The sequence below is a fragment of the Canis lupus genome, chromosome 3 (assembly GCF_011100685.1).
Source record: "Canis lupus familiaris isolate Mischka breed German Shepherd chromosome 3, alternate assembly UU_Cfam_GSD_1.0, whole genome shotgun sequence".
NCBI classification, from domain to species: Eukaryota; Metazoa; Chordata; class Mammalia; order Carnivora; family Canidae; genus Canis; species Canis lupus.
Genome location: NC_049224.1, coordinates 8,083,883 through 8,095,934, shown reverse-complemented (window position 1 = coordinate 8,095,934; position 12,052 = coordinate 8,083,883). Strand labels below are relative to the sequence as shown.

General features: G+C 39.1%; 1 protein-coding gene across 29 annotated transcripts in view; it reads left to right on the top strand.

Annotated features, from left to right (window-relative positions):
- Positions 1-66: 66 nt before the first annotated feature.
- PPIP5K2 (diphosphoinositol pentakisphosphate kinase 2) overlaps positions 67-12,052 on the top strand; it is a 98,636-nt gene continuing 86,650 nt past the window's right edge. For 28 of the 29 annotated variants that reach the window (XM_038532195.1, XM_038532218.1, XM_038532210.1 and 25 more), the window contains exons 1-3: positions 67-222; positions 5,538-5,894; positions 10,304-10,499. In XM_038532195.1, the coding sequence (XP_038388123.1) occupies positions 5,781-5,894; positions 10,304-10,499 (310 nt within the window). In that variant the 5' untranslated portion in view covers positions 67-222; positions 5,538-5,780. Of the gene's footprint in view, positions 223-5,537; positions 5,895-10,303; positions 10,500-12,052 lie in introns of those variants that run through there. The other variant, XM_038532221.1, reaches the window with a different exon arrangement.

Here is a 12,052-nt window from a genome sequence, read left to right as displayed (position 1 = left end):
GGCGGGCGGGGGGAGAGGCGTGGCGGCGGCGAGCGAGGCGCTCCCGCGGGCTCGGCGGCCGCTCGGCGTGGCCCTTCCCCGGCTTCTGGAGGCGGCGGGGCGGGGGGCGGGGGGCGGCTCCGTGGAGCGGGACGGCCGCAGTCTTCAGGAACGCTTCCGTCCCTCTCGGCCATCCGAGGGGAGCCGAAGGCCGCACGGGCTCGGCGGCTGCAGCGGCAGCAGGTGAGCTCGGAGCCCCGGGACGCACCGGAGCAGCTGCCGGAGCGCGGGGCCGCCGTGTCCTCGGGGCTGCGCGGAGTCCGGACCGCCGAGCCTCGGGGCGGGGGGCGGGGGGGGGGCGCTGACCCCCGGCCCCAGGGGCTCCGCGGCCGCTCCCCCTCCATCCTCCCTCCTCCTCCCCCTCCTCCCCTTCCTCCTCCTCCCTCCTCCTTATTCTCTCTTCCCCCTCCTCCCTCCTTCTCTTCCTCCTCCCTCCATCTCATCTTCCTCTCCCTCCTCCTCATCCTCCTCCTCCCTCCCCCTCCCTCTTTCCTTCTCCCCCTACTCCTCCCTCTTCTCTCTTCTCTCCTCCCTCCTCCCTCTCCTCCCTCTTCCCTCCTTTTCTCTCTCCCTCTTCCTTCCTCTTCCTCCTCCTCCCCATCCTCCCTCCTCCTCCCTCTTTCCTCCTCCCCCTACTCCTCCCTCTTCTCTCTTCTTACCTCCTCCCTCCTCCTCCTCCCTCCTCCCCACCTTCCCCTCCTCCCTCTTCCCTCCTCTTCCCCCTCCTCCCTCTTTCCTCTTCCCCCTTCTCCTCCTCCTCCCTCTTCTCTCTTCTCTCCTCTCTCCTCCTCTCTCTTCCCTCCTCCTCCCTCTTCCCTCCTCTCCCTCCTCCCCTCCTCCTCCCTCTTCCCTCCTCATCCTCCCTCTTCCCCCTCTCACTCCTCCTCCTCTCCCTCCTCCCTCTTCCCTCCTCTTCCTCCCCTTCCTCCTCCTCTCCCTCCTCCCCCCCACTTCCCTCCTCTTCCCTCTTCCCTTCTCCCTTTCCTTCATCCTCCTCCCCTCCCCTCCTCCCCCTTTCCCCCCCTCGTCCCCCTCGTCCCCCCTCCCCCTCGGGTGTGAAGGACCCGACAGGACAGAAGCTCGGGGACTGCCTGCCCGGGAGGACCGCAAGTGGGCGCCCCTGGAGCCTGTCTCCTGGGACGTGGCGACCTTCGCACTCCTGTGGGTGATGCTTGTGTTGCCCTGGGGTTGCTGGAAGGACTGGCGGGGGAAGCAGGAAGGCGTGGCTGGCATCCTCGCTGGCATCCTCGCTCCGCATCTGCTTTTGCTCTTGAAAATTCTTCCGTGAAAAGCACACTTTTTGTTTCAGGCAGGTTGAACTTTTTTTTTTAACGTTTTATTTATTGAAGAGAGACCCAGAGAGAGAGAGGCACAGACACAGGGAGACGCAGGCTCCCTGCAGGGAGGATGCAGGACTCGATCCCGGATCCCGCCCTGAGCCCAAGGCAGATGCTCACCCGCTGAGCCCCGCCCCCACCTACCCCCCCTGCCCCCCGGGCGCCCCAGGACGATTGAATATTAAAAATAACTGGCGTTGGGGTCCCTGGGTGGCGCAGCGGTTTGGCGCCTGCCTTTGGCCCAGGGCGCGATCCTGGAGACCCGGGATCGAATCCCACGTCGGGCTCCCGGTGCATGGAGCCTGCTTCTCCCTCTGCCTGTGTCTCTGCCTCTCTCTCTCTCTCTCTCTCTCTCTCTCTGTGTGACTATCATAAATAAATAAATAAATAAATAAATAAATAATAAATAAATAAATAAATAAATAAATAACTGGCGTTAACTGAGTTCTTAAAGTGTGGCAAGTGCTTTACATATTTTCTCCTATATGTCTTTCCTATAACAGTCCCACGAGGTAGATTAAATTATGATTATTTTCCAAGAAGTAGGTCCTGAGGCTTAGGCCACATAACTTGTCCTAAGCTTTTTTTTTTTTTTAAACTAGTAAACACGTGAGCCTGGATTAGAAACCACATTTTTCAGATTCCAGAATCTGTGTTCTTAACTGCTGTACTATTGTTGTCTTGCCATTGATGCTTCGTTGCTTTCAGTTTCTTCGCTAACATTTTTCTGTGGTTGGACGTATTCATTAAAAAAAAAAAATTCAGTATTCCTGTGTATGGGTCTGATGAAATGATGTCTGTCCTCCTGGAGCTTTCCTGTCGTGGCACAGAATCAAACAGTTCAGAAACCAAAATACTGACAGCCGCGTGGTTTGGTTTAAAGCAGGTGATGAAACTGATGTGGAGAAGATGTCAAAGTTGCACAGCAAATATCGCTCTTTTAAGTCTTAAACTCGTGCCTTTCGTGGTAGCTGGAAGGATATTACACTTGACGATTGGTGGGACATTTGTAGGTCACCCACGTAAGTGCTGTGCACCAACCGATCAAGTACTGGGAATATACAGAGGAGGCCCTTGTTCTCCAAAACCCCCTGACACAACTACATATTACTACTAATAAGGAACTATTAAATTTCCTAAGTGGAAATGATAATTGGTTATATTGGAGGATGTCCTTATTTTTAGGAGATGCATGCTAGGGTATACAGAAACGAAGTATATCCATGTCTGTACCTTTCAAATGATAGAGCAAGATTACCTGTATACGTATGTATAAGGAGGAAGTAAATACAGCAAAACGTTAGCCATCGTTGAGGCTACTAGTGGTGGATGTGTGAGTGCATATGTATGGTGAGCCATTCTTTCAGCTTCTTTGAGTATCTGAAATCTTTCGCAATAAAAATTTGAGGAGGGGAAACCCTAACTCTAATGGAAACAGGTCACTGAAAAGATATATCCCAAATGCTGTGGGTCATGGAGCGTGGGAAAGATGCTGATGTGCACGTAGGGTCGGCAGTTGTCGGAAAAGGCAGTTGTCGGAAAAGCATTTATTGAGGACTTCGGAGTTTATGAAAGGAGAAATTGGAACTCTCAAGGACAATAGTGAATTAAAAGGAGGAGGAGAAGCGGGCTCAGCAAAAAAATAGTGCATGAATGTTGAAAGAAGGAAAACATCAATTCCAGGATTTTGTGAAACTTGGCATGGACTTTTTTGTATGAACTTTTAACTGATGCTTGGCTGCCTTTGCCAGCATGCAGAAGCCTTTTTAATAATCTATTATGGAGCTATTAGTAATAGTGCCCTGGAACTGGAGTCAACATTGACAACAGTGTTTCCAGTGGAAAATGCTTTTAGGATTTCAGGAAAATTGGTCATGTGTCTGTTCCAGCTCATCAAGAGAGGAGGGTTTTGGGCAGCCCCGGTGGTGCAGCGGTTTAGCGCTGCCTGCAGCCCGGGGCGTGATCCTGGGGACCCGGGATCGAGTCCCACGTCAGGCTCCCTGCATGGTGCCTGCTTCTCCTTCTGCCTGTGTCTCTGCCTCTTTCTCTCTAGCTGTGTCTCTATGAATAAATAAATAAAGTATTTAAAAAAAAAAGGAGGGTTTTGAATACCACGTAGGACTGATGGATGACCCATGCTGTCATTTTAAGGATTGAGTAGCTTGGACCATGGTAGGTTTGTGAAGGAGAGGAGTGTTTTTACTCCAGGCAGTAGTGTTCAGGATAGTGACAAGCACTATCCAGTAGTGGTAAGACTGGAAAACATGTAATGAGGTCTCCAGCAGCAGCAGCAATGGCAAAAAAGAGTTTCTATAGCATCATTACATGGGTGGTAAGTAGGCACCCTTCTAAGTTGAGTTGTTTGTATTTATTCTGTGCCAGTTAAGTTAGGTCAGGAATCTCAGTCCTAATTATAAAAGCCAACAAGATAGATAAATAGCTAACATTTACTAAATGCTTACCTTGTGCTAGTTGCTGTTGTGTCTTCATTGTCATTTCATTTTCAGAATAATTTAGGATGTTTATCCCATTTTACAGATGGTGGCATGAAGGACGCAGAACTGAGCAACTATCAGGAAAAGCTTTCTAACTCACTTTTGTCAAGGTCTAGAGCAGTGGTTCTCAATGTGTGATTGATTTCCAGAGCAGCGGCAGCAGCATGTTGGAATTTTTCGAGTATTGAGTCCTCCTTTAAGACTTTCTAGTTTAGTATTTTAACAAGCCCTCCTGGTGATTCTGATGTATGAAGTTTGAGAACCACTTCTTTGAGTGTAGATGCTTTAGTAGCATGGTACTTTCCAATTTAAAAATCAGAATTGAGTAGTGTTTGTCTTTTGAATCGGTATTTCCTACTTTAATTTTTAAATCAACTGTTTAATATTTCATAACACTGTGAAATTTTAATTTGAAAGTTCCATAAAGTCAAGTCTGGCTATGTACATGAGGGTTTTAATATTTAACGGAGCCACCAGTTAAACTAGAATTAGATCTTTAGGAATAAGAGTTTTGGTGTTATGCACTGCAGTTTTAGCTAACCTATAATCCAACTCTTAAGAATATTTGATCAAATAATTATATTACCAGTAATCAAGTTGATTGTTATGTAGTTTCATCTTGGTAGGTAATTAGTTTTAATGTGACCAAGGAACAATAATATACATAGCTTTGGTAAAGAATATTTTGAGATATCATTATTATGTGAGTTCTTTTTTTTTTTTTTTTTTTTTTAAGATTTTATTCATTTACTCATTTGAGACACAGAGAGAGAGAGGCAGAGAGAGAAGCAGGCTCCATGCAGGGAGCTTGAGGTGGAACTCGATTCCAGGACTCCAGGATCAGGCCCTGGGCTGAAGGCGGTGCTAAACCGCTGAGCCAACCGGGGCTGCCCTAATACGAGAGTTCTTAAACTGATGTTGATAGGCATCAGTTTGTTTATACGGAAAAGCTTGGATGTCAATCACATAAAAATTGTGTGCAGAATTTATTATACATGTACATTTTTTTTCTGAGGAGAGGATCTGTAGATTTTATTAGGTTAGCCAAAGAATTTTTGACTTGTAAAAGTTTAAGAGCTGTTATAATGAAATCTTATATTTAATCTTGTTTAGTTGATTTTTTTTTTTGAGACTAGAATCCAGAAAGGTTTTATTCCATTAAAAAAAAAAAACAAAACAACAACAAAAAACAAAATAAAACCTGTTTGCAAACTGAACTTTCAAGTTAAATTCTTTTAAAAATTGATTAAAGCTGTCAGTGGGTTTTAAACCCATATTACTGTTTTTTTTTTTTCCATTCTATTCAGGTATTCCTAGAAAGGTGTTTAGCTTTCGATGGACTTTTGTTATAATTTGAATGATTTTCTCATTTGTTAGATATTTCTGGACTTAAAGAATTTAGTATTTTTTGTTATTGTTACTTCATTATCTTGTTACTATCCTTTTGTTATTTTTTTTTCCTTTTGTTATTTTGAATCAGTTTGTCAAATTGCTAAAATGTAATTATTGAAGATCAGAGCCTAATTTTTTAATTTTATGAAAGAAATGTTATTTCATTTGAAGGTATGCATCAAGTTACTGGTCCTGATTTTACGAGTGTTATTTTACTTTTACTTGAATGTTTTTGAAGTACAGTCTCCAAAATTAATTTTTCATTGCATTTTAGGTAGAAAGACTACGGCATCAACTCAGTGAAGCAGTAAACTCGCTCTTTGTCTTTTAAACATCAAGAACGAAGCAGTGGTATCTGAGACCAGAAGAACATTTGCCAACTAGCTGTCATCACAATTTCAAGTGATTGTATAAGCAGAAACAAGCTGCAGCCTATGTGTCAGCTAGTTTAGAGAGAATGGTTTATTTAGAAGCAGTTTTAGTATAGTGCTTTATATCTGTATCAAATGAAATAAAAATGAGTGAAGCCCCTAGATTCTTTGTTGGGCCCGAAGATACAGAAATAAGCTCGGGAAATTATCGGCATTTCTTCCACCATGCAGATGAAGATGAGGAGGAAGAGGATGAGTCTGTAAGTTGTTTGTTTGGTGAGAGAAGACCAATACCGTATAGGCTTCTTACTAATCACTGTAAGGTGAACTAATAAACTCTCTAAATTGTGAAGACATTTTTGCACATGGAAATTTGTTGGAAATTGCCTGTGCTGAAAAGCATATTTTTAGTAACGTTATTGAGCCTACGGTGTGCATCAAGAAATCCAGTTAGGGGTCAGACTTCTCATTTGTTTGATTATGTTAACTTCAGTGTCTTTCACAAATGTTCACTGATAGGCCCAGCATAACAGAAGATTCAGTTGAAAACATGGCAAGGAGAGAATAATCAGGGCCGTACCAAAAGGGTTTCTTGTATGTAGAAGTACCTAAAGAGTACATCAACATAAAGAAGTAAGTTGAAAGAAATAACTTTAAAGGTACTGAAGAAGGACTTCGCCAACTTTGTTAAGTTTGTCACATTGTCAGTACAAGTGGTGGTTGACCCAAATATAGTCTTATTTATTATTAACTCTTCAGAAGCCTATAACTGTGTCACTAGAAGGAGAGGCTACCTCAAGGATCCAGAGGAGTATATAAGTGCACAAATCTTATCTTTTTGATCTGATCTACTAGGATATATAGCCATAGGTGCATCTTTAGGAATAACACATTTATTATGTTCATTTTACTCTAGTTATATTAGCTCAATATTTTTCTTATTGTTTTCCCTTTAGATTTAAGATTGCTTTACTGTGAAAACTGATTTAACATACAGACTTATGTTTGTTTTTTCTTGTATTTCCAGTTGAAAAGATAATTTTTTTAAGAAAGATTTATTTACTTATTTGAAAGAGAGAAAGAGAGAGAGAGAGAGCAGTAGGGAGGGGCAGAAGGAGAGGGAGAGAGAATCCCATGCAGAATCCATGCTGAGCACAGACCCTGATGCAGGGCTTGACCTCAGGACCCTGAGCCGAAATCAAGAGTCGGACACTTAACTGACTGAATTGCCCAGGCATCCTGAGAATTTTGTTTTCAAACCAAAACCTGTTATACTTGGTAAAGGTAGTAAAAAAAAAACCCAAAAATACCTAATGGGTGATCCTTTAAATCCTTTTTCATAGCTATTTAACACTTCACAGTGTGCTTACACATATCTGAAAACCTATCCCACCCCCACCTCACCCCAGAAAAAAAAATGATTTTCAGAAAACTATCATCTGAAGTGTTATCTAGAAGTCCAGTAAATGAAACAGAAAAGCAGCTTTTCTCTGACTTAAGCTAGAAAGTACTATTGACTCAGCCTCTACTGCCCCTATCATCTGAACATACCGTAAACATCACTGACACGTCAAGTCCATTTCTTACACATAAGGACTTTTGTCTGTCCCTTATATCTAGAACTGTACATGTCTCTCCTCCTTTACCTTTTATGTTTCGGCAATATCAAATTTTTGTTTTTCACATGTTATTCCATGTTGTACCATGCCTCTTTGCTGTTGTACTCTTTTATCTCTATGAAATGCCCTTTTCTGGGGGTTACTTTGTAAACTGTTTTTCATTCTTCAGAACCTTGCTCATATTCCCTATTCTCCCTCTCCTTGTAGACTTGCATACTTCTTCCACAGTACTATTTCTTTTTTCTTTTTTTAAGATTTTATTTATTTATTAGAGAAAGAGAGTGCACGAGCAGGGGGAGAGGGAGAAGCAGACTCCCCACTGAGCAGGGAGCCTGACATGGGGCTCCATCCCAGGATCATGACCTGAGCCATCCAGGTGCCCCCTCAGTACTGTTTCTATATTTGACATACATACTTGTATTCCATGTACCATAACATACTACATTATTGCTGTGATCTTTTCGATTCATAGCACTTTGAGGTTAGGTAGTTTCTATGTATCTAACTTTAGGCACTTAGTGTAATTCTTGGAACCTTGGTACTAATTAAATTGAGTTCACATTTGTGGCGCATAGTTGTCACTTTTGAGGAACTCGATTTGGTTTATTTGGCCTATAGATTAATAATTTGTTCCAGTTCATTCTCCTGTTTTTAAGATTAAAAGTATGAATTTAAGAAAAATAAAATAAAAAAGAGGTATGGATTTCATTTTAGACACTAAATCTAACAAAATAAATCTCTTTAAAGAGTTATTTCACTTCCAAGGTTTTACCTAATAGGAAAATTCTATAATTTTGTCTTAATAATGCAGGCTTATTTGTGCATTTTAAACTTGGCAGTTTCTAGTTCATCTTAGCTAATAGTAGATATTAATTAAATAGATCTATAATAAATAAAATGGAACTTAGTAGCTTTTTTTAAATTGTAAAGCAATAGGGTATGTTAGGTTGAATGCTTTTTTTACTGAAGTATAATTGACATAATAGTTTGACCTATACAACGTGGTGATTCTGCAATTATATAAAAATGTGGACCATGATAAGTGTAGTTACCATTGTCACCTTAAAAAGTTACCGTTATTGACTATATTCCCTGTGCAGTACTTTTCATACCTGTGACTTACCTGTATGGTAACTGGAAGTCTGTACCTCTTAATCCCCTTCAACATTTTTACCCATCCCACCACCCCTCTTCCCTCTGGCAGTTTCCACTTTGTTCTCTGTATTAGAGTCTGTTTTTTTTTTTTTAAATTCATTTTGGTTTTTAGATTCCATATATAAGTGAAATCATAGGGTGTCTTTCTGACTGACTTATTTCACTTAACATAACATGCTGTAGGTCTATTCATGTTGTTGTGAATAGCAAGGTTTTATTCTTTTTTATGGCTGAGTAATATATATATACTACATATTTATCCACATATTTATTGACAGACGCTTAAAGTCACTTCCGTATCTTGGCACTTGTAAATCATGATACAATGAACATATCTTTTTGAATTAGTGTTTTTGTTTTCTTGGTAAATACCCAGAAGTAGAATTAATGGGTCATGTGTGTGGTATTTCAATTTTTAATTTTTTGAGGAACCTCCATATTATTTTCTACAGTGGTCACACCATTTTACATTCCCAGCAACAGTGCACAAGGGTACCTTTTCTCCACATACTAGCCGACACTTGGCTATTTCTTGTCTTTTTGATACTAGCCATTCTTATTAGTATGAGGTGATGCCTCATTGTGGTTTTGATTTGCATTTTCCTGATGATTAGTGATTTTGTGCATCTTTCCAAGAATCTTTTGCCCATCTGTATGTCTTCTTTGGAGAAATGTCTGTTAAGGTCCTCTGCCTGTTTTTTAATTGGATTATTTGATTTTTTTTGGTGTTGAGTTGTATGAATTCTTTTTATATTTTAAAAATTGACCCCTTAATGAATATACCATTTGCAAATATCTTTTGTTAGCTGAGGAAGTATTCTTTAGGAACATCATGAACTATGTAGAGGCTTTTGATCAGGAAAGAATTAAATAAGGGAACATAAAAGTGGATGATCAGGGTGGGAAAAATAGATCCCAGGGAGATTAGGATTTACAATCAAATTCAATACTAATTTGATCTCTAAATTGCATATGAGTCAGAAGAGGCAATGGAGAAATCTAATTTTAGGTGTAAAGAAGAATAGTAGTTTAAATCTGATGTTACCCAATTTTAAGATTTATAACAAGAGAAAGTCTAGGAAAACACTTTTGAGCTCAAGATTATAATATATGAAATATAAAAATATGGAGGAGGGAGAACTAAAAAAAAAAACTGGGCACAGCTCTATTTATTTGATAAAACTCTTAATTACTTGAATGCAAAGATCTCAGAATGAATCTTGAGTAATTTTGTAAATCTACGAGCTACTCATAAGGTATTTCTATATCCTGCTTTTTTAGTTTTAGGACAAACCATAACCTTTAAGCTGTAGCACGGGTACCAAAGATGAGCAACACCATTAAATAGGAATATTGAGTATGAAGATTGGAATTTCAAAGAGCATTGACACCTTGGTTAGCAGTTTGGCTTTCTCCAAAATTTTCTTCCAGGTTGTCGTTGGTGATCAACCAATTCAAAGCCAAGCTACAAAAATAGTTTAACACTGTATAACATAGCTATATAGTCAGAATATCTTTTTTTAGGCAAGAGAATTCTTTATCTCACTCTCATTGGTCTTTTCACTTGGAGTAGATAGGTTTTGGTCTTCATTTTCCTCTTTCTGTTGTGGGGAAGGTAATTAAGTACTAGAGACAATTAAGGAAAGAGTATCTGTTTAAGTTTAAAATTAGAATGAAAATAGTAATGATGTCCTGAAAGTGAAAGTTTTCCAGACCTTTTTAGCCAACTATTATTTGTTATTTATTATAACAAAAATATAGTTTTGAAAAATGTGGGAGTTTTTTTGGTTAAGGTGTCATTTGTATTGATCACATCACTCATCTGCTTCTGAAAAACATATTTAGAGTTTGTATTAAGTCAACCTAATTTTTTTGTTGTTTTCTTTCTGTTTCAGCCACCGGAAAGGCAGATTGTGGTTGGAATATGTTCCATGGCAAAGAAGTCCAAATCCAAACCAATGAAGGAAATTCTTGAACGGATCTCCTTATTTAAATATATCACAGTAGTAGTATTTGAAGAAGATGTTATTTTGAATGAACCAGTAGAAAACTGGCCTTTATGTGATTGTCTTATTTCGTTCCATTCTAAAGGTATTAAAGAATGGGAACTCCCTTTATCCTCTCTTATAATAGATCTAATACATATTAATTGTAGAATATTAGATAAAATAAATTAATCTCCATTCTCACAGATCAGTGATGTTACCATTTTGATAAATTTCTTTTGGTCATTTTTTTGTCTGTATTTTTTAAACAAATTTATTGTTATAGTGTATATGTAACTTTATATTTCATTTTTTCATCAATTATACCAAGAAATTTTTTTCCCCTCCATTACATTCTTCCAAGACCTGATTTTTGAATTCATGAATTATTGGATATTTTAAGCCCTATACTTTTGCCCTATATAAAATGATCTATCTTTCCTCAAATGCAAATATTCATATTTTATTTTCAAAGAACTTAATATTTGAAATTTCAATTTTACTTGGTTTCTTTTGTAAATCAAACAAATATTAATTACACTTAAGTATTACTTAATGGTATAGTATGCCTTCATAATGAGACCCACTAATCAAAATCATTACTGAATATCTGAAAATTTGTAACCTCAGAATCTGTGAATTAAGTGAATTTCTAAGAACTGTAATTTAAAAGATGTGTGTATAGTTATTTTTATTCATATTAAATCACTTTGTTACCAAAATAATGTAATCTCCAGCTGTGTTAAAGTTTCACTTTAGCTAGGTGTTCAAGAAACTTTTCCTTCAGCAAGGGGATGGAGCATGGCTGAGACTTTATGTGCTCCTATAGTCTGTAGAGAAGAGAAGCCAAGGCCCTGGTCTGTTTTATTAAACTTAAGTCTTTTATTTCAGGGAATCTTAAAATTGGCTTATCCCTGAGGGTAAGGTGATCTTGCCTTACTACCACATGGTTCTTCCTTCCAAAGCTAATTTTTTGCCTGTAAAAACTAGGTGCTGTCTAAGGTCATATTCCATATACTGTCTCTTTGTAAGGAAAATGTTCCTCTTTAACAACACGGAAGCAGGGAACTGTTACAGAGGATCCTCTGTGCTGAATTCTGTTAGGATGCTTTAAATCATAGACTTGGAGGTATCTTGATGACAAGTGATTAATTCTTCTCAGAGTCTTTACAAACCTAGAAGGGTTTATAATTTGTGGAAGTGATTCTTGGTATAGAGAGCTTTTATTAAATTTTAAAAACCAAGAGGAATTTAGGGAATAAGTCTTTTTTAACTGACCATAGTTTTTTGTTTAGTTTTATTAACTAATGCCTTAGTACTTACTTCCCCTCCAACTGTTCTGATAATGATACAAGATAACAGTGTCTTCACAGGTATACTGTAATAGGCAAGGTTAAATTCTAAAGTTGTGCATGCTTACTGATTTTTACTCTTTTCCTTAGATAAGCTATTCATTAAGATATTGTCATTTAAGGAATAATGATATTTATTGGGAGCTTACTGTCAGGTCCTATGCTAAGTGTTTTATATACATTCCTTTATCAAGTTGCTCAAAAACTCTACTAGGTAAGACAAGTATAATACTCATTTACAGCTGAGAATCAGGGGCTTAGAGATATTGAATAAATTCACCCAGAGTTGCATAGCTAATGAAAGAAG